The sequence below is a fragment of the Biomphalaria glabrata genome, chromosome 14 (assembly GCF_947242115.1).
Source record: "Biomphalaria glabrata chromosome 14, xgBioGlab47.1, whole genome shotgun sequence".
NCBI lineage: Eukaryota > Metazoa > Mollusca > Gastropoda > Planorbidae > Biomphalaria > Biomphalaria glabrata.
In genome coordinates, this window is record NC_074724.1 from 35,250,293 (window position 1) to 35,269,257 (window position 18,965).

General features: G+C 36.8%; 1 protein-coding gene across 1 annotated transcript; it reads right to left on the reverse strand.

The window, feature by feature from the left end:
• Positions 1-22: 22 nt before the first annotated feature.
• Positions 23-18,628, reverse strand: LOC106060616 (toll-like receptor 4). Its single transcript, XM_056009858.1, has 2 exons — positions 17,427-18,628; positions 23-4,742 (listed from the first exon to the last, which is right to left on the reverse strand). The coding sequence occupies exons 1-2, from the start codon at positions 17,578-17,580 to the stop codon at positions 2,191-2,193; spliced, it is 2,706 nt and encodes a 901-aa protein (XP_055865833.1). The 5' UTR covers positions 17,581-18,628; the 3' UTR covers positions 23-2,190.
• Between the last annotated feature and the right edge of the window lie 337 nt (positions 18,629-18,965).

The following is an 18,965-nucleotide window of genomic DNA, read 5'->3' on the forward strand; positions in this document are numbered from 1 at the left end:
GCCTCTTTTTTTTTTGGGGAGGGGGGTGGAGTGCATTGGCTTCTGTATAGGACTTTTTTTCGCTATTATTATTAAAAAAATAATTAAATTTAGTTGAAATTGAAAATAATTTTATTATGATAAGGTTAAACAAGGAAATGAAAATAGTGTCATTGTCAAAACATTTTATCGTTATAAGTGTCACCATACATAATGCTATTACTACTTCATGTGCAAAGGATTTCAAAAACAAAACTCATAGCTTAGACGAAGAGAAACTCACAACAATGACTAATTATTTAAACAATCCTATTAGAATATTAAACTTTAATTAGATAGCAGCTAATGACCTGTTTGTATATTAAATTCATCGTGTTAAATCTTTACTTAGTAGCTTGATAGTGCCCCTTAAAGTTTTTCTACAAATTAAACAGTTGATTCCTCTTAATATTATTCATTTAAACCCTCCCTGAGATGTAAGAGGGCCTCTCCAGCATCATTAGAAAGACACTTGAGTCTGTTACAGTCGTTTTAGGGTAAAACCTTCCACGACACTTCCACTGTATCACTATAGCGCAGGATTCTTTTAGAGAGGCTTGCAATATAAATCATGGGTAAGAGTGTCAAATTTTCTCAGCTAGATCTACTCCTTTCTTCTTATTACGAGGGTACACGATTCTTTTCTGTGTGTATCTGCTTGAGGAGAAGTTCCCTATGTTTATTTTATGTATCAGGCCTGTACCAATCCTTGAATGTTACATTTACCAAAGAACAAGAAACAGATTCTCATGCAACACATTCGTTTCAACATTACATTATTAATATGCTTACACTTATTTATATTTATTTCAAACTATTTTATAGATGATACAATTTTAATATTGTTCATTTGTCTTAAAATATTACGACATCCTTCATTTAAGATTCATACTTTTCGATTGTCTGCCCTTGTCTATATTCTTTAGGATTATTTTGGTTTTGGTAGTTTTGTTTAAAGCCTCTTCTCCAGCGGTTCTCAACCTTTTAAGTTCGGTGACTCCCTTTTTACAATCCCCCAATCTGCCGCGACCCCCACCCACCCTTACACACACAGCAATAGAAGAATTGACAAAAAACAATCCATATTTTTGATGATATTAGGCGACCCCTGGCAAATTGTCAATCGACCCCCAAAGGGGTCGCGAACCACAGGTTGAGAACCCCCTGCTCTTCTCAGGCCTTATGATGCTCCTGTCCAGATGTGCCGCCAGCGACCTTCGCATAAAAAAAATAACTTGGTTTAAAAATGGGTAATTAAAATAGTTTCTTTAATTTAAACGCTACCAACAAAATGGAATAAAATGATGGTATCACAATTTATTAAATGCTTAATGACAAATACATCTAACTTTTACAAGAGGTAGTGATAACATTAATGATAGTGTATTTAAAAGTACAAGCAAGTTTGACATTAAATTGTTACTCATTTATTTCTAACTACCGCACTTATATTTTTTTACTCTTCAAAACGTGTCTAAATTTAACACCATTTTCTCAATATTTATGGAGGCGCTATGACTGAGTGATAAAACGCTTGACTTCCGAACTGGGGGTCCCGGGTCAAGACTGGGATTTCTACTTTCCAGCGCCTTTGAGTCCACCCAGCTCTACTGGATACCTGACATTAGTTGGGAAAAAGTAAAGGCGTTTGGTCGTTGTGCTGGCCACGTGACACATACGGGGCCACAAAAACAGATGACCTGTACATCATCGCCCCCTAAATCATAAGGTCTGAAAGGGGAACTATGTCATAATGTAAATATTTCTTTGTTAATTACATTGACCCATGCCAACATGAAATAAATGTATATTTTTTGCTTGCTTAGTATAGTTGCAAGAGTTCTTGTTCTTATTGTTTGTACAGTTAATGTTTGTATAGTTAGTGTTTGTACAGTTAGTGTTTGTATAGTTAGTGTTTGTACAGTTTGTGTTTGTACAGTTAGTGTTTGTACAGTTAGTGTTTGTACACTTAGTGTTTGTACACTTAGTGTTTGTACAGTTAGAAGTGAGCGGAGTGGTAAAGGCGGAGGGGGGGGGGCGGGAGGGCGCAGGCATCGAACCCAAAGAACATTAAGTAGCAATGAGAGGAAACAGTTGGTTTGAAGGTGGTATACTGTGAAGGCATCGAGGTATGTATTGAATAGACAGAGGAAGCAATAAGTATTCTTCTAATCAACTCAAACGAGTTCTCAGCATTTCACCCATTTCGTAGCTTATTTTCCACTCAGAAACAACCAAGATATTGTCCTCCTCCACAGCACTAAGGAGCTCAGTCGGCAGCAGGCGGAGGCATCTTTGATGTACCATCACAACCACTCGGCCAGGGTTCGCTGGACTTTGAGCATACATCGCCGACCTCATGGTGAACAGTGACCAGTCCTCGTCCTTCAAGAAGCCCTCGCTACACACAAGAAGAACTCTCCAGCTCGAGTTAATGGCCTCTACTATCCCGCTGGCCTTATTCAACGTAGCCAACAGATCGCGGTCGTTAAGAAAAGTGGTCAGTTTTAAAGTGTCTTCCAAATACGCACGAAGATCCTGGCAAGGGAAACGATAATCTGTATCCGAGTAACCAAGAAACACGTCAATCTTGTAATCCTGCCTTGAGCGTAGATGAAAGTGACCAAACAGTTGAAGGAAATAGGAAATGATGAATGTTTTTCTTTTTATGTACAGAAAGACGATGAAGAAGACAATGACGTAAAGGCAAACAATGATGACGGCAATGCTAAGGAAGTACTGTCCCCAGCATGGTCTCCAGAGAGACTCCAGATCTTGATGACAGAGAGTGTAGCTCCGTTCGCCGTCTTTGTCAATGCAGGAGAAATTTCCACCTTGATCCAATTCGACCAGTGTGTTCTTTAGCCATTGTAGAAATAGCAAGTCACTGCATCCGCAAGACAAAATATTTCCTCGTAGGAAAAGTCGAAACCCTCCGTTTCTTAGCGCTAAATGGTCGAGTTCGTGTCTAGCGTCGATATTTATAGTTATGATTGAGTTGTTAGTGACGTCAAAAACGCGCAGCTCTGGTGTGTGTTTTAGGTTGAAAGGGAGGTAATTAAACTGATTATCGCTCAAATTTAAAAATTGAAGATTTGAATTGAAAGAAAATGTTGCGTTGCTGAACGCGTTTAGAGAATTGAATGATAAATCAAGTTGTCTTAACTCCTTCAAGTTTTGGAAGAGTCTATGACTCTGAAACGCCATAAAATCTCTCTGTATTAAGCATTTGGAAAGAGCCAAGTTCTCCAGTCCTGAAAATCCATCGAAAAATGTCTCCGAAAGATCTCTCATTTTATTTCCTGAGAACACAGCAGTTTTCAATGACGTCAATCCATGGATATTACCTACGCATGTGTGGAAGCCGCTATCCTCAACATTTGCATATTCTAGATTTTTAGCGCCTACAAATTGCAGGTTTTTATCTAAAGGCATTGAGTTAATCAGACGACCAAAGTTTATACTTTTAAGATTTTTTGGTACTGTAATAATTTGACATGGGGGTGTACAGCTCTGTGCGAGTGTGCTATTATACACTTTGTTCATTTGTACTTTGGTCACGCCTACAGGGATCTCACTGCTACTCGCTACTTTAGAGATATTGGCGCCCATAAAGCTAGGGAACTCTTCGAACTTGTTGCATCCACGGAATGCATTGTTAACTGTTATAGTTTCCAAGTTTTTGTAATTCAGAAGTCTATACAACTCTGAGCTGCTCCCTTCTAGAGGATTGTCTGATATTTTTAAATTGCGCAAACAAGAGCGCCAAACTGGTGAGCCGCCCATTGCGTTAGGATAAATGTAGGTAATGTAGCTGTTGATCAGTGTGAACGAATTCAAACAGATGTTTACTAAATATTTTGTATCTTTCACGCCCAGAAAGCCCTTGGTTATTTGATAAACTTTTTTTCTATGCATGCTGACAGAATCTAGAAAAATCTCCGACATGTTGCGTCCGACAAACGGCTTCAAGAGAGTCAAGAAATACTGCAAATCTGTTTTCAGGTTCGAAATTTGGAGGCTGGTGAGACTTTTTAAAGGCTCAAACACTTTCTGGCTTATATTTACAATGTCTCTCATTTGGATCAAGTGCAGCTCTTTCAAGCCAGACAGATTTTCAAACGCGTTGTCCTGGATGAATTTAACAGAGCCTGTGATTTTCAGGCTCTCAAGTTTCTCGAAGAGTCGAAACTCAGGCCCCAAATAAAGATTCTCCTCAAAATACCCTATTGATAAAAATCGTAGATTTTTTAGATTATGTAAACCAGTATAAGAGGCGTTGCCATTAGAGACATACTGGTTTTGTATTATATCCAAATCTCTCAGAGCCTTTAAGGGCTTGAAAACTTCCGTTGTATTCAGAGCACCTGTAAAAGACACACAGTTGTAGCTCAAATTCAGTTTGACTAACCCGAACAGACCTTCGAACGCACCTAATTCAATATGGTCAATATAATTGTAGGATAAGTCCAAATACTTAAGACTTCTCAAATGACTAAAACTGGACTTGGACAAGCGTGTCAGGTGATTGCTGTTTAATAAGATCATTTCCGAGTCTGTAGGAAACCAGTCAGGTTCTATGTTTCCAAGACCAAGACCGGAACAATCTACAGTCACGTGTTTGTAAGCGCATGGCGACATTCGTAAAGCTGCTGAAGTGTCAAGATGTTGAGCATGATCGACTTCTGTTCCAGGTGATGACGAAGGGTTAATTATGTCCGTACCTGTGGATATAAAAATTAATATATGAGCTATAGTTAGAGCTAAAAAATCGTCTAACAGTCCAACACAACACAAACCCACATTTTTACCAATCAAACCAACGCATGTAGATGCGTCTACCTGTCCAACTGAGAGCAATTGTCATGAAGTCTGTGACTTAGTAACTCGTGGGTAGTTTAGAGTTTAGACCAATAGCTCGTTACCACGTCACAGGTGTGACACTTCAGTTACCAGTCTTTGTCCTTTCTCATAACAGTACATACAGATCCTCAGGACCGAATATCTGTGCCACATGCAAGGACCAGGAGTTGGAATGGTTGTCAGAGGCTATTTGAGATGCATACAATTGAAAGCATTTATAGGTGCTGAAGTACATATATCCGTACCACTTCCGGCAAAAAGAACCTTACGGAACCAATAATGTAATCACATGACCAGCTCTAATTACATAAAATCACATTACCAGCTATAAATACATGTAATTACATGACAAGCTATGTATACATTTAATGACATAACCAGATATAAATAAATGTAATTACATGACCAGATATAGATACATGTAATCACATGACCAGCTATAAATAGATGTACAGTACACAGAAGTTTAGAAATAAGTGCATGTACACCTGTGGCCAGATATAAGCGAGAATATAATTATTGTCGTTTTAATGTGTTGATTCAGAGCTGCTCCACGGCAATGCTATAGAGTAATAGAGATCATCTAAGACTTCAATGTGCAATCCAAGCTACACCCGAAAGCAGATTTCTGCAGAATGGCCCCTGCTAGAAACAGCTAGAGAACTCTCACGAATGTCGCTGGACACACACATATTAGAGACAACCCACCCAACCCCACCCCCGAAAAAAAAAAAGGTCTTTCAGAAGACATACGCATACAATAAAAAAAAAAGAGCTAAAAATAACTGTGCTCCTGTTTTACAAATCTGACGCAATCGTCAAGGAAGGTAATTGAGACAGTGTGCTAAAAATAGAATCGTACGTTCCTGTGTCAAAACTTTTTGCGAGGCGTCACTTATCTTATATAATACAGACGTTACTTCAAAAAAGAAGATGATTACGTCCTACGCGTCATGCATTTAGTCATGCATATTAACCAATGACTTAAATTCTGCCAAGTCACTGGTTTTCCTGGCTAGCTCAGGCAACCCATTCCATGCTCTTATAGCACTAGGGAAGAAGGAGTATTTGTACAAATTTGTCCTAGCATATGGGACGAGGAATGTGCCTTTATCTTTGTGTCTTTCACCATAAGATCAGGACCGGTCTGAGTTAATTGGAGGCCCTAGGCGAAGTGAATAGGGTGGCCCCAAATGAAATAGAAACAAACTAAAATGTAGGTTTATAAATTCGCAATGAATCTGGAACGTGTCTGCATCGAAATCAACAAATACGTTAAATTTATAGAGAGCCGATAACACGTTAATGTTTCATAGAAGATTCAGAATCAACAGACTAGAAATGACGTTTCGACTAGAGATGGGAAACGAACCGAACCCGAACCGAACGAACCGAACTCGAACCTCATTTATTACCGAACCGAACCGAACACGAACTTTGAAACTGCTTGGTACGAACCGAACCAAACTAATTTTGCAATTTGTACATCTTTTTTTTTTATTTTTGGTTTAAAAAAAATTACATAAATATTTTATTTAAATTCTAATTATTCCATTATACTTTGAAAACTTGGGAAAAGGGGGGGGGGGGGGGTATTTTAAAAAATTTAAAAAGAAAAAAAAAGCGGCGCGCTGGGGTTCCCATGGGTTTTTCCGTATGTGCCGACTCCCCCCTGGCCTTGAATTTTCGCGGGCTGTTTGCAATATTGGTTTTGAGTTTAAATAGGCGCCCTCTAATTAGATCTAGATCTAGATTCAAGATCCTAGTAAGTAGAAAGTCAACATTAAAATATTGTCACTTTTATTTGAGATTGCTGTTAGTTGAGAGTAGAATATTTTTTGCTGATTATAGAGTGTAGATATAACTCTACAATAAGTTTATTAGTGTTCTAGTTTAAAATAAATTTGTCACTTTTATTTGAGATGGCTGTTAGTTGAGAGTAGAATATTTTTTGCTGATTATAGAGTGTAGATATAAATCTACAATAAGTTCATTTGTGTTCTAGTTTAAAATAAATTTTAATTATCTTCTATTAAGTGAATTATTTTTACAAAATTGTGAAGTATTCCATATTGGAATATTATCAGTGGCGTAGCAAGGGTGGGGGAGGAGGGGGAGAAATGGAAAATCTCCCCGGGCCCATTGAGGGGGCCCCAAATGAGTGTTTTTTTTACAATATTCAATATTACGCAAAATGCAGGGGCCCCCAAAGAGGTCCAGCCCCTCCCGGGCCCCGAAATGATGAAAAATTCCTAGCAACGCCCCTGAATATTTTTACTATTATTTTGTTTTGCATTATTGACCATCAGTATTTTTAATGTAGCGTTTCTCAAACTTTGGGTCCTCACCCGTGGGTGGGGATGGCGAGTACCTTGAATTGGGGGATGGGGAGTCGCAACTTCCTGAAAAAAGGGGTGTCATAGAGTGTGTGTGTGTGTGTGGTGTCTGGTGGCGATAAGAAGAGGTTAAGCGACTGATTTGTGTTTATGCATTGAGTATGATAAAATTAGCGTAATGCAAATGTGAAACGGCAGACAATCTTGAGACCTAGATTTCGTTTAAATATCAGTATATTAATTAATATTACATCTCTATCAAAAGTTAAATATGTGAATATTGTAATAACAGTTAGGCTATATTGAGTTGTTCACATAAGAACTTTATTTTAAAGTTTATTAAGTTTATATGTTATTATAAGGCTTGTCTTCGAGTCCGAAGATTAGTGAGGAATGTTTTTCCCATGGCTGCGCAGTCCCAGATGTGACCTACATATTTTGCCACATCCAGGGGAAGCATAACCACTGTCTGCAGGTGGTCCATTTAGTTTTTCTTTTCGCGTCTGCGTTTGTCCTCGGCAGCGGATTTTCTTTTGGTCTCAAATGTGTATCCCGCGGCCTTCGAGAGTGAACTCCAACTGACTCGTTCTGAGGCCGCATGTAACCAGGTGCTCTCTTCTATGTCAGCTAAGCAAAGTTGACTCCTAAGCTTGTCTTTGAAGCGTTTCCGTGGGGCGCCTCTGTTATGGCGGCCTTCTTTTAGCTCACAAAAAAAAAAATAAGACTGTCTTTGGCATACGTTCGTCTCCCATATGGGATACGTGCCCTGCCCAGCGTAACTGACGGACCATAAAAGTCCCTCTATACTATCCTTACCGGTAAAAATATAAAACGCCTTTATTGGTTCAATTGTACTAGCTGTTTGTAAGCGACAAACCAACGACCAACTAACAAGGAGAGGGGGCGTCGAAAAAAAGTTTTATTTTAAGTTTAACTTATCTGAATATTAGTATACCTACATGTTTAAAAATTAAAACATATTAAGTAGGAGATGTCATTTTATCTTCTAATAAGACCTTGTCAACTGTAGTCTGCTTTTTGCGAGGCGCGTATGCACAATATGGGTCAAAACGTTTTGAAGAAAACATTTTAAAACATCTCCGCTATTGAGATTCTTCTGCATTTTTGTCTCAAAATAGTCGAATTTCTTCCGTATATTGCAATTTATTATAGTGACGACTTATGTGTGAAAAAAAAAAATCCTCGATAGAGACGTATTTACACGAAGAATATTTGTTTTTTTATTATGATGAATAGTGCGTTTTGAAAGAAAGCACATCGATATTAGCCTTTTAAAAAAATATCTCTTCTTACTAAGAGAAAAAGGTTAGAATACGCTAAGCGCCGAGTCATGCCCAGAATTAAACCACTTGCCGACTTGAGCAAAAACCTGCCGCATCTTCAATTCTATCTCCATTAAGAAATTTTTACAATGCTTAAAATGTATGTAGGCAACATTATTTTGGAAAAAGTATTGCCCATAGGCCTATTATATGTTGCAAAGTATTTGTTTTATGTAAAAATTAAACTTAAAGTGTTTAATCTGATAAATTGTATTAAACCTTATTACTTAATTTTGCTATTACATAATTTCATAACATCGAACCGAGCCGAACCCGAACTTTAGACCTGACCGAACCGAACCGAACCCGAACTATACTCGTCATCGAACCGAACCAAACTCGAACTTAAATAGTTTCGACATCTCACCAAAAGGAGAAACAAAGGTCTTCAAACATCTGTAGTCTAACAAGTAGATCTAGAAACAAAGGTCTTCAAACATCTGTAGTCTAACAAGTAGATCTAGAAACAAAGGTCTTCAAACATCTGTAGTCTAACAAGTAGATCAAGAAACAAAGGTCTTCAAACATCTGTAGTCTAACAAGTAGATCAAGAAACAAAGGTCTTCAAACACCTGTAGTCAAACAAGTAGATCAAGAAACAAAGGTCTTCAAACATCTGTAGTCTAACAAGTAGATCAAGAAACAAAGGTCTTCAAACATCTGTAGTCTAACAAGTAGATCAAGAAACAAAGGTCTTCAAACATCTGTAGTCTAACAAGTAGATCAAGAAACAAAGGTCTTCAAACATCTGTAGTCTAACAAGTAGATCAAGAAACAAAGGTCTTCAAACATCTGTAGTCTAACAAGTAGATCCAGAAATAAAGGTCTTCAAACATCTGTAGTCTAACAAGTAGATCTAGAAACAAAGGTCTTCTAACACCTGTAGTCAAACAAGTAGATCTAGAAACAAAGGTCTTCTAACATCTGTAGTCTAACAAGTAGATCTAAACAAAGGTCATCTAACATCTGTAGTCTAACAAGTAGATCAAGAAACAAAGGTCTTCTAACATCTGTAGTCTAACAAGTAGATCTAGAAACAAAGGTCTTCTAAAATATGTAGTCTAACAAATAGATCTAGAAACAAAGGTCTTCAAACATCTGTAGTCTAACAAATAGATCTAGAAACAAAGGTCTTCAAACATCTGTAGTCTAACAAGTAGATCTAGAAACAAAGGTCTTGCAACATCTGTAGTCTAACAAATAGATCTAGAAACAAAGATCTTCTAACTTATATAGTCTAACAAGTAGATCTAGAAACAAAGGTCTTGTAACATCTGTAGCCCTAGATCTAGAAACAAAGGTCTTCAAACATCTGTAGTCTAACAAATAGATCTAGAAACAAAGGTCATCTAACATCTGTAGTCTAACAAGTAGATCTAGAAACAAAGGTCTTCTAACATATATAGTCTAACAAATAGATCTAGAAACAAAGGTCTTGTAACATCTGTAGTCTAACAAGTAGATCTAGAAACAAAGGTCTTCTAACATATATAGTCTAACAAGTAGATCTAGAAACAAAGGTCTTCTAACATATATAGTCTAACAAGTAGATCTAGAAACAAGGTCTTCTAACATCTGTAGTCTAACAAGTAGATCTAGAAACAAAGGTCTTCTAACATATATAGTCTAACAAGTAGATCTAGAAACAAAGGTCTTCTAACATCTGTAGTCTAACAAGTAGATCTAGAAACAAAGGTCTTCTAACATATATAGTCTAACAAGTAGATCTAGAAACAAAGGTCTTCTAACATATATAGTCTAACAAGTAGATCTAGAAACAAGGTCTTCTAACATCTGTAGTCTAACAAGTAGATCTAGAAACAAAGGTCTTCTAACATATATAGTCTAACAAGTAGATCTAGAAACAAAGGTCTTCTAACATCTGTAGTCTAACAAGTAGATCTAGAAACAAAGGTCTTCTAACATCTGTAGTCTAACAAGTAGATCTAGAAACAAAGGTCTTCAAACATATATAGTCTAACAAATAGATCTAGAAACAAAGGTCTTCTAAAATATGTAGTCTAACAAGTAGATCTAGAAACAAAGGTCTTCAAACATCTGTAGTCTAACAAGTAGATCTAGAAACAAAGGTCTTCTAACATATATAGTCTAACAAGTAGATCTAGAAACAAAGGTCTTGTAACATCTGTAGTCTAACAAGTAGATCTAGAAACAAAGGTCTTCTAAAATATGTAGTCTAACAAGTAGATCTAGAAACAAGGTCTTCTAACATCTGTAGTCTAACAAGTAGATCTAGAAACAAAGGTCTTCTAAAATATGTAGTCTAACAAGTAAATCTAGAAACAAAGGTCTTCTAACATCTGTAGTCTAACAAGTAGATCTAGAAACAAAGGTCTTCTAAAATATGTAGTCTAACAAGTAGATGTAGAAACAAAGGTCTTCTAACATATATAGTCTAACAAGTAGATCTAGAAACAAAGGTCTTCTAACATCTGTAGTCTAACAAGTAGATCTAGAAACAAAGGTCTTCTAAAATATATAGTCTAACAAGTAGATCTAGAAACAAAGGTCTTCTAACATCTGTAGTCTAACAAGTAGATCTAGAAACAAAGGTCTTCTAAAATATGTAGTCTAACAAGTAGATGTAGAAACAAAGGTCTTCTAACATATATAGTCTAACAAGTAGATCTAGAAACAAAGGTCTTCTAAAATATGTAGTCTAACAAGTAGATCTAGAAACAAAGGTCTTCTAAAATATGTAGTCTAACAAGTAGATCTAGAAACAAAGGTCTTCTAACATATAGATCTATAGTCTAGCAAGTAGATCTAAAACACTCGTGAATAAACCTTAAATCATTGCTGAGACCAGGGCCGGACTTAACCATTGCGGGGCCCTATGCGAAACGGATTGCACAGGGCCCAGTTTGGGTAGGGATACTGATAATATCACCGTTTAATTTGTACACCGATATTCTACCCCAACTCCCACTCCTAACACGCAAACTCGAGATTACCTACTTTTACAATCGATTCAAAAGTAGACCTTTTATAAAAGATAGGCTCTAGAAAATGTATCGCCCTTTTTTTTTTTTTGAAAGCATATTTTAATTCATCTTCGCTGAAGCATTGCTTAACATTTATTTTATTTCAGAACTGTCAAATTTCTTTCATTACAGGCGGCTTCGGAACGAGACATCTGGAGATCACTTTCAAAGGCCGTGGGATAAACATTTAAAGCCAAAAGAAAATCTATTGACGAGGACAGACGTCGACGGCGAAAGGAAAATCTAAATCTACTGAAATGGAAAATGGTAATGTCTACGTTGTTTGTGGCATAATATGAAGGTCGCTTCTGGGACTGCGTAACCAAGGGAAATACTGCATGCCTAATTAATCTTCGGACTCGAAGACAAGCCTTATTATCCTTATATTGATCGAATCCCAACTGCTATAAAAGCTTTACACATAACCTAATTCATTTAAGCGAAGCAAAGCATTGCATTGACCGGAAGTTTTTTTTCTTTTGTGATAACTTGTTGTTTGAGACACGGAAAAAAAAAGTTTGACCTAGACCTTGAGTGGAAGCAGATGTGTTATTATTGGAGTTCTTGTCTACACATGGAGTCTAGAATTCTATATCTTTTTCAATCATCTACTCTTTTGGATAATTTAATGTGATTCAACTATTGGATATTCCTTACTACTTGGATTATTGAGACAGCACGGATTATTGGAGCAGATTGGATTATTTATTACGCAAAGGTAGGACTGTTTTCTTAGAAGCAAAATAGAAGAAAAACCAACATTAAACTTAAACCTCGTAAGATTTTATTTGCAGATTTGTATGGTTACTGCATTGTCGGGATAGCTTGTAGCATAGGCAAGGAGATTCGAGAACTAGATTATAATCTAGATCTAAATGTAGACTAGGCTTGATATATAGAGCTAAATGCTTATAACACAATGTATTGAATGATGAAATCTTACAAATAATGAAGAAATATAGATCTAGATTTATAGACTCTAGTCTATTTGTCATAACTGTTTGTATATCTAGAATGTTATCAAATCTATAACCAATGAGTCTAGGCACTATTAGCATTGTCACGTCTTCGATCGATCCTCAATGATATGTAGATCTATTCTATATTTTTTTTTAGTCTATCTACTAGAATCTAGATTTTCTTCGTTCTCTAGATCTAATTTATAGCTAAAATGCAAAGTTCTTGCAGAATATTTTTTTCTTCTATTTTTCTTCTTTTTTTTTTTTTTTACACATAGGCCCCTAATCTAAGAGATCTTACCCGCCCCAAGAACCTTTTTATTATTTATTTTATTATGCGCACGCACTTAAAACACACATCAGGGCCGGTCTTAGGCATAGGAAAACATGCAGCAACCTATACCTCGGGCCTCCAATTATTCGGGGCATCGCAAAGGACTTACAACAATTACATCAATTTTTTTTAAAGAAATATAGCAAAACTTGTGCCCGAAGTTACTGACTAGGTTTTAAATAAATTGCTTACATTTTTTCCCGCTTTTTATTATATATTTTTTATATTTCATTAGGGGCTATCAAATTCTTTTTGCCTAGTGTCTCCAATTATCTAAGGCCGGTCCTAAATACTCTCACGCACACACATATAACGCACGCACGCAAACACACACACACACACACTCTCTATGATGCTATTTTCTATCTCCTGCTGCAATTGACGTCTGCCATTGTAAGCTTGGAGAGAGCAGTCTGATAAGCCGTAAGGTAAGTGAAACTCTCAGGCATTCACAACAGTTTTTACTGCATCGCTTTAAACAAGGACTGCACGTACAACACCACAATATAACCCCCTCCCCCCCCCCCCCACACACACTTTTAAGGCCATGTATCTCTAATAACCTTGCCCTGATTTTTATGTTCTCTTTTGCATGTTTCTTTTTTTTTCTCTATTTTGTTTTATCAAATTCTCATGTTTTTACTTTCATTTCATATTATTGTGTTACATTATTAGTTTGAATGTTACATTTCATTTCTTCAACGTCTTTTAAATTCTATTACGTAGAAATAGTTAAAAACCTGTATTATATTTTTTTCTGTATAATAATACCCCTCTCCCAGCTATTTAGATCTACAATATGGCCAAGCCATGACTAATAATAAGTATAGTTGTCAACTCAGCTTCTTAAGAATCCTTTAGATTTCTGCATATGTAGTAAATGTATTTCTTTCTTAGATTATTTTTTATTTAGATTATAACTTATAACATTATCAACGAAATATGTTTTCAACTCTTTTAGTTTAGATTATCTCTCTATATATAATTCTCTTCTTCCCTCAAGAGATTTGTCGAGTAGTAAGGAGTAGAGGAAAGATCACTCTGCGGATAGTCCACAAGAAAACAAGAGGGCGGGGGAGAACACGTAGTCACAACATAGCAGGGCAGGACCGTTGCAATATCACTCTTTTTTTTTATTTCTACCTCACGTTAAATAAAAAAAGGGGGGGGGGTGAGTAGTCTACTCTGTAGTAACTATCGAGCAGACAGAGCATGCTCAAGATTTTGGACACAATGGAAAGATCACTCTTTTATTTTCGCAACTCGGACGGAGGGAGTTATCCTAGGTAATTAAGGAGCGAAAAAAAAAGAGAATTTTCGTCTGTATATTTCAGTTTTCAGTATATGAGTTTTCAAAAAATATTAATAATTTCCGGATATTTTGCAATTTCAGGAGATTTCCAGGACCTCCTGACAGGAGGCCGCGGGAAATCTGTTAAAAGTTATAAAATGGTTTAATTTAATAATTTATACACCTAAAATTAGCGCGGGTCCTAGAAAAGTGCTGGGCCCACTGAGGTCGCATAGGTTGCCGTGGCCTAAGGTTGGCCCAGCAAAATAGCGGCGTATGCTACGCCGCCGGTCGACTTGTGAATTTATATTCTCTCTTTCACTCTTCGATTTGATTATGGATTAAGCAAATTTTGTCATTAACATTGCGACTTTAGAAACTCTTTTATTTAGATTATTATTTAATCAGCTCTTCTTTTTTAGATTATAACGTAACTTTTTATTTAGATTACAGATAATTAAGGTTATGACTCTTACTATTTAGACGAGGTCTTGACTTAAAAGGTCAATGTTTGTCTCATTTTCTACGGTCGAATGTTTGAGAAATGAAAAAAAAAATCTGCAATATAACTTTGCTTCTGAATATATTTTAATTAAAAAAATGAATTCTGTTATTAATGTTAAAATACAATTTATTACGTGATAACTGTATAAATTTATAGTATAAATTTAATGGTGTGCGTGAAGGTCCTGACCTAAGTATGATGACTTGACACAATATTCTTGTGGCTTGTTTCTAGGTCCTGACCTAAATGTGATGAGTTGACAATATATAGTCACATTGTGATGTACTTCTGTCTCGACCTAAGTGTGATTACTTCACACAATGCCATTATAGACTTGTACTGTTCGTCTTGGTCCTGATCTAAGTGTAATGACACAATGTCATATTGTGGAGGCCTGCGTTTTCCAACATACGGCCCGTGGGCTTTTTCCTGCCTTCTTTGCCATTCTATCCAACCCATTGAAACATTGACCCACAGTGCATGAGTCGGCAGAAGCTCGCTAACATTAGTTTCGACATTTTTTTGGGGATGGGGGGGAGGGGGATAATGACCAAAGAGTCTGTTTTTTCTTTTTGACCCCCGTTCTAAAAATGTTTAGATATTACTGGTGTTCACTACTCAAAAAGGTCTCTCTCTCTCTCTCTCTCTCTCTCTCTCTCTGTTGTGATCCTTCCTATAATATTTTTAAAATTGGTAAGAATCATCCTGGGTATCACAGACTTAAAAAAAAAATAATGGAAACCATACAAATGGCACCCACTCACATTAAAAAAATGTACAAGCCCTGCATCTAAATACGACTAAATAAGGCTGATTTTATTCCGGAATTTATTATTTCCTACTATATGTTTAAACTTGGTAAGAATCATCTAAGTCTTTGATTATAAAAAAAAAAAAGGACTGTAAGCAGCTTGCATGCAAGAATAATTTTTGAAACTACTTAGGTTTATAATAATAATTATTATTGTTCTCCTTGTTCCTATGCTACTTATTTTTATTTCCCCTTAATTTGAAGGCAGCACATTTGACACGCATCATTTCACTCTAGACACGTCTGCTGCACACGGAAACAGAGACGTGCCGACGGCACTCATGAACTGACACGTCTGACCCTGCGGGTCATTCTCTTCCCACCCACCGACCCCCCATTTCAAACAGACCACAATAGTATTCAAAATGTCAGCAGGAATAAGAAAAATGTGGACAAGATCAATCTGCCTTTTGAAGTTACGACTTATGTTTGAAATGAACTTTTGCTTTGTTTGATTGTCACTGCTATGATGCCGCTTTCAGCGCTTTAGGGGTGGGTAGGAAGGTCCATCTCAACTTCAATGTTTTTATTGGTTCTTTTTTTTTTCCACACAATCCAGAGTTAAAATTTACATTTGTTTTGTTTAGAACAATGTTTATTTTATTGAGGTAAATTTTGATTTTTTTTTTGGGGTATAAAGTGAGGATTGGACTTTGTAGCCATCTTCGAGTTTAATGGACAATAGGAAAATGGCCGAGGTTCCCGCGTACGCGGCCTCCGGCCGAGACTCTAGTCCGCGAGTTCGGAGTGACCCTATCACTGGAAATGACAGTAAGACCGCTGCCATCCCCCGTCGTCCTGCGAAAGGTTTGGACTAGGATGTTGATAATCTCCAACGCCGTAGGAACATCCTAAACATGTAACAGATTTTACAAACAAACGTAGTTCTGATTCGCTTAAAATACATTTGTATTCGAATTATGTAAGTTGAGCTGTGTGTTGAGTACAAGAATGTTTAGTTGGCCTCCGTCAGTCGTAGAAAGATTATGGTTCATCTCGGACAGTTTTTTCATGTAACTGTGGAGCAGGGCCTGCCCTACAGGTTGCGGGGCCCTATGCGAAACGGATTTTGCGGGGCCTAATTTGGGTTGTGATAAGGATAAATAAGTGAAAATTAAGACTTTGTATTAGAAAATAAATTCATCTTTGCATTTTATTTATAGTTTACTAAGTACAAATTCACTGTCAAATTAACTTTACAAGCCATCTACAGTAGATAGTAGTTTTTCAACAAAAAGCCGATAAAATTTCAGATCTGCCTTTTAGATTTACTATCGACTAACAAAATATCGCATTTTTTTTTTCAAGAGGTCGAGATAGATAAAAATCTATATTTGTAGGCCAGTGACTATTAAAGTAAATTAAGTATTAGAAATTCTTGTTTTGGTTAAAATTCGGCTTATTACATTTTTATTAAATGAAAGGTGACAATGCCGTTTTTTTTTTTAATTGCTAGTAGGATTGGCTTTTTCCATATTGAATGACACCCCGAAATGATAATTTTGTCTGTTTTAATGAGATTTTCATCAGTTTTCAGAAGATTTTAATAATTGTAGGAGATTTTCATGACTTTTTCTTATATTTGATAATTTCAGGAGAATTCCAAGAACTCTTTAATATTAAGTTAAAATGGCTTAATATAATAATTTACACATAGAATTCGCATCGCACGGGGCCTATGAAAGCGCGGGGCCCACTGCGGCTGCATAGGTTGCAGTGGCCTAAGACCGGCCCTGGCTGAGACTTGGCTCGGGAGATAGAATTTAGCTATTTTTGAGATTTAATCTATAATACAAATTTTCATATTTCTATGAGTTCTTTGAGAGGGCCTCACCGATCAGAGGCTCTAGGCGGCTGCCTACTTTGTTTATGCCTAACGCCGGCCCTGATAAAAAAAAAATTATTAATTATTTTATGTTATTTCCAGTTTGCATGAGTGACATAAGAAAATGAATACCAACCTTGTTGTGAATCCCCATCGTGCCCAAGCTCAGGCTCAACTGACCGAGTCATCAGCGGCCGGTGATTCTCAAAATGTTCAGCCACGTAGGAATGAGCCACCAAACACAGAACAAGATAAAACGTCACCATAAATACTACCATTATTGTTAACATTTAGAGCCACTGCTTTATGGGGGCATTTGTATTGTAACTAGTCTTAGAGACTTATTCTGACAAATTACCAATCGGAGATACCAAAAGAGATGGTATCTATTTCTCTAGTAAAGTAACGCAGCATTAAAGGCTAGTTTACAATATACTAGAATATTTTATGTGACTCGGTTGAATGAACTATATGTACTTGTTCAGGAGTAAACTGAACACAGTGGGGATGTAGAATAGGAACTTATTTGTAATACACTTTACTATGTAGGTCTAGAGGGGATGTCTTTATTGGTTTTGCTGTGTAATCATTAAATGCCTTTCAATCTGTTCCTAAGCTCTCTAATGTTTGAAATGAAGAGAGATGTACTTTGTTGAATGCAACTAGAGATGACGTCAGAGGAGGGTTCAGAGAGAGAGAGAGATGACTAGAGAGAGAGAGAGAGAGGGAGAGGATGAAGATGAAGGCCTACATATTAATATGGCTCCTATCTGGAAGGCTATGGATGCAGCCAGATGATTAACTGGTTTTGGTTTCGTCTTGAGACGGGACAGTGTCTGGAGTGACTGACCAAGCCAATGCTGGAGCTGCAGAGTTTACCACAGTTCGTGTTTTAGGGCTAGCTGATATGGCAACTTTCTTTTCTCTTTCTCTTGCTTGGTTTCTTTTGTTTCAGTGAGGGTTTTACCAGCACGCACGGTCTGTCTCTCATCGTGGATACAAATTATTTAATTAATAAATATTGAGAATTTCAAATAGTGTACAATCATAATACCACATTGTTTACAAGTGCCATTCTTATAAGTTATAAAGTATACACGGGTTCGTTGTTCCATTCTATTTTACATTTCGATATAAGTGTGTGTGTCGTATTTTATGGTTATCTTTCTCCCTCTCTGTCTCTCTTCCTCTCTCTCTCTGTCTATCTCTATCTCTCTCTCCCTCCCTCCCCCTCTCTCCCCCCCTCTCTCTCTCTCTGTATGTGTTTGTGTGTGTATGTATTTGTGTGTGTGTGTGTGTAAAGAGAGGGGGAAGGAGTTCAGGGAGGTAAGAGTCACAATGCTGACGTCACTTGTCTATACCAAATTCGGTCCTATAGAAAATCTTTCAAGCGCAACACATGTTTGAAGTCACGCCATGGTCCCAGGTATTTTATACCTAAATTTAGAAAGAGGTAGATCTTGATCTAGTCAGTCAGTCAGTCAGAGTTCTTTCGAACCTTGGGGAAAAGTACCTCGTGATTAATGTTTTCTTTCGAAGTAGCGACCACAGAAAACATTAACCTAAATTTTAAATGCCAAAATTCAGTATATGTTGTTGGTCAGAAAGTTGTGTCTGAATTTAGTATATAAATAAAAGTTCACGTTTGAGTATTAAAAATGCAGTTAAGTTAAAA

Bases quoted from the DNA above. Each gene is read 5' to 3' on its own strand.
- LOC106060616 (XM_056009858.1), bottom strand. From the start codon at position 17,580: ATGTTAACAATAATGGTAGTATTTATGGTGACGTTTTATCTTGTTCTG. The intron at 4,743-17,426 runs GTTGGTATTCAT...TTATATCCACAG, and splicing joins CGATGGGGATTCACAACAAG to GTACGGACATAATTAACCCT.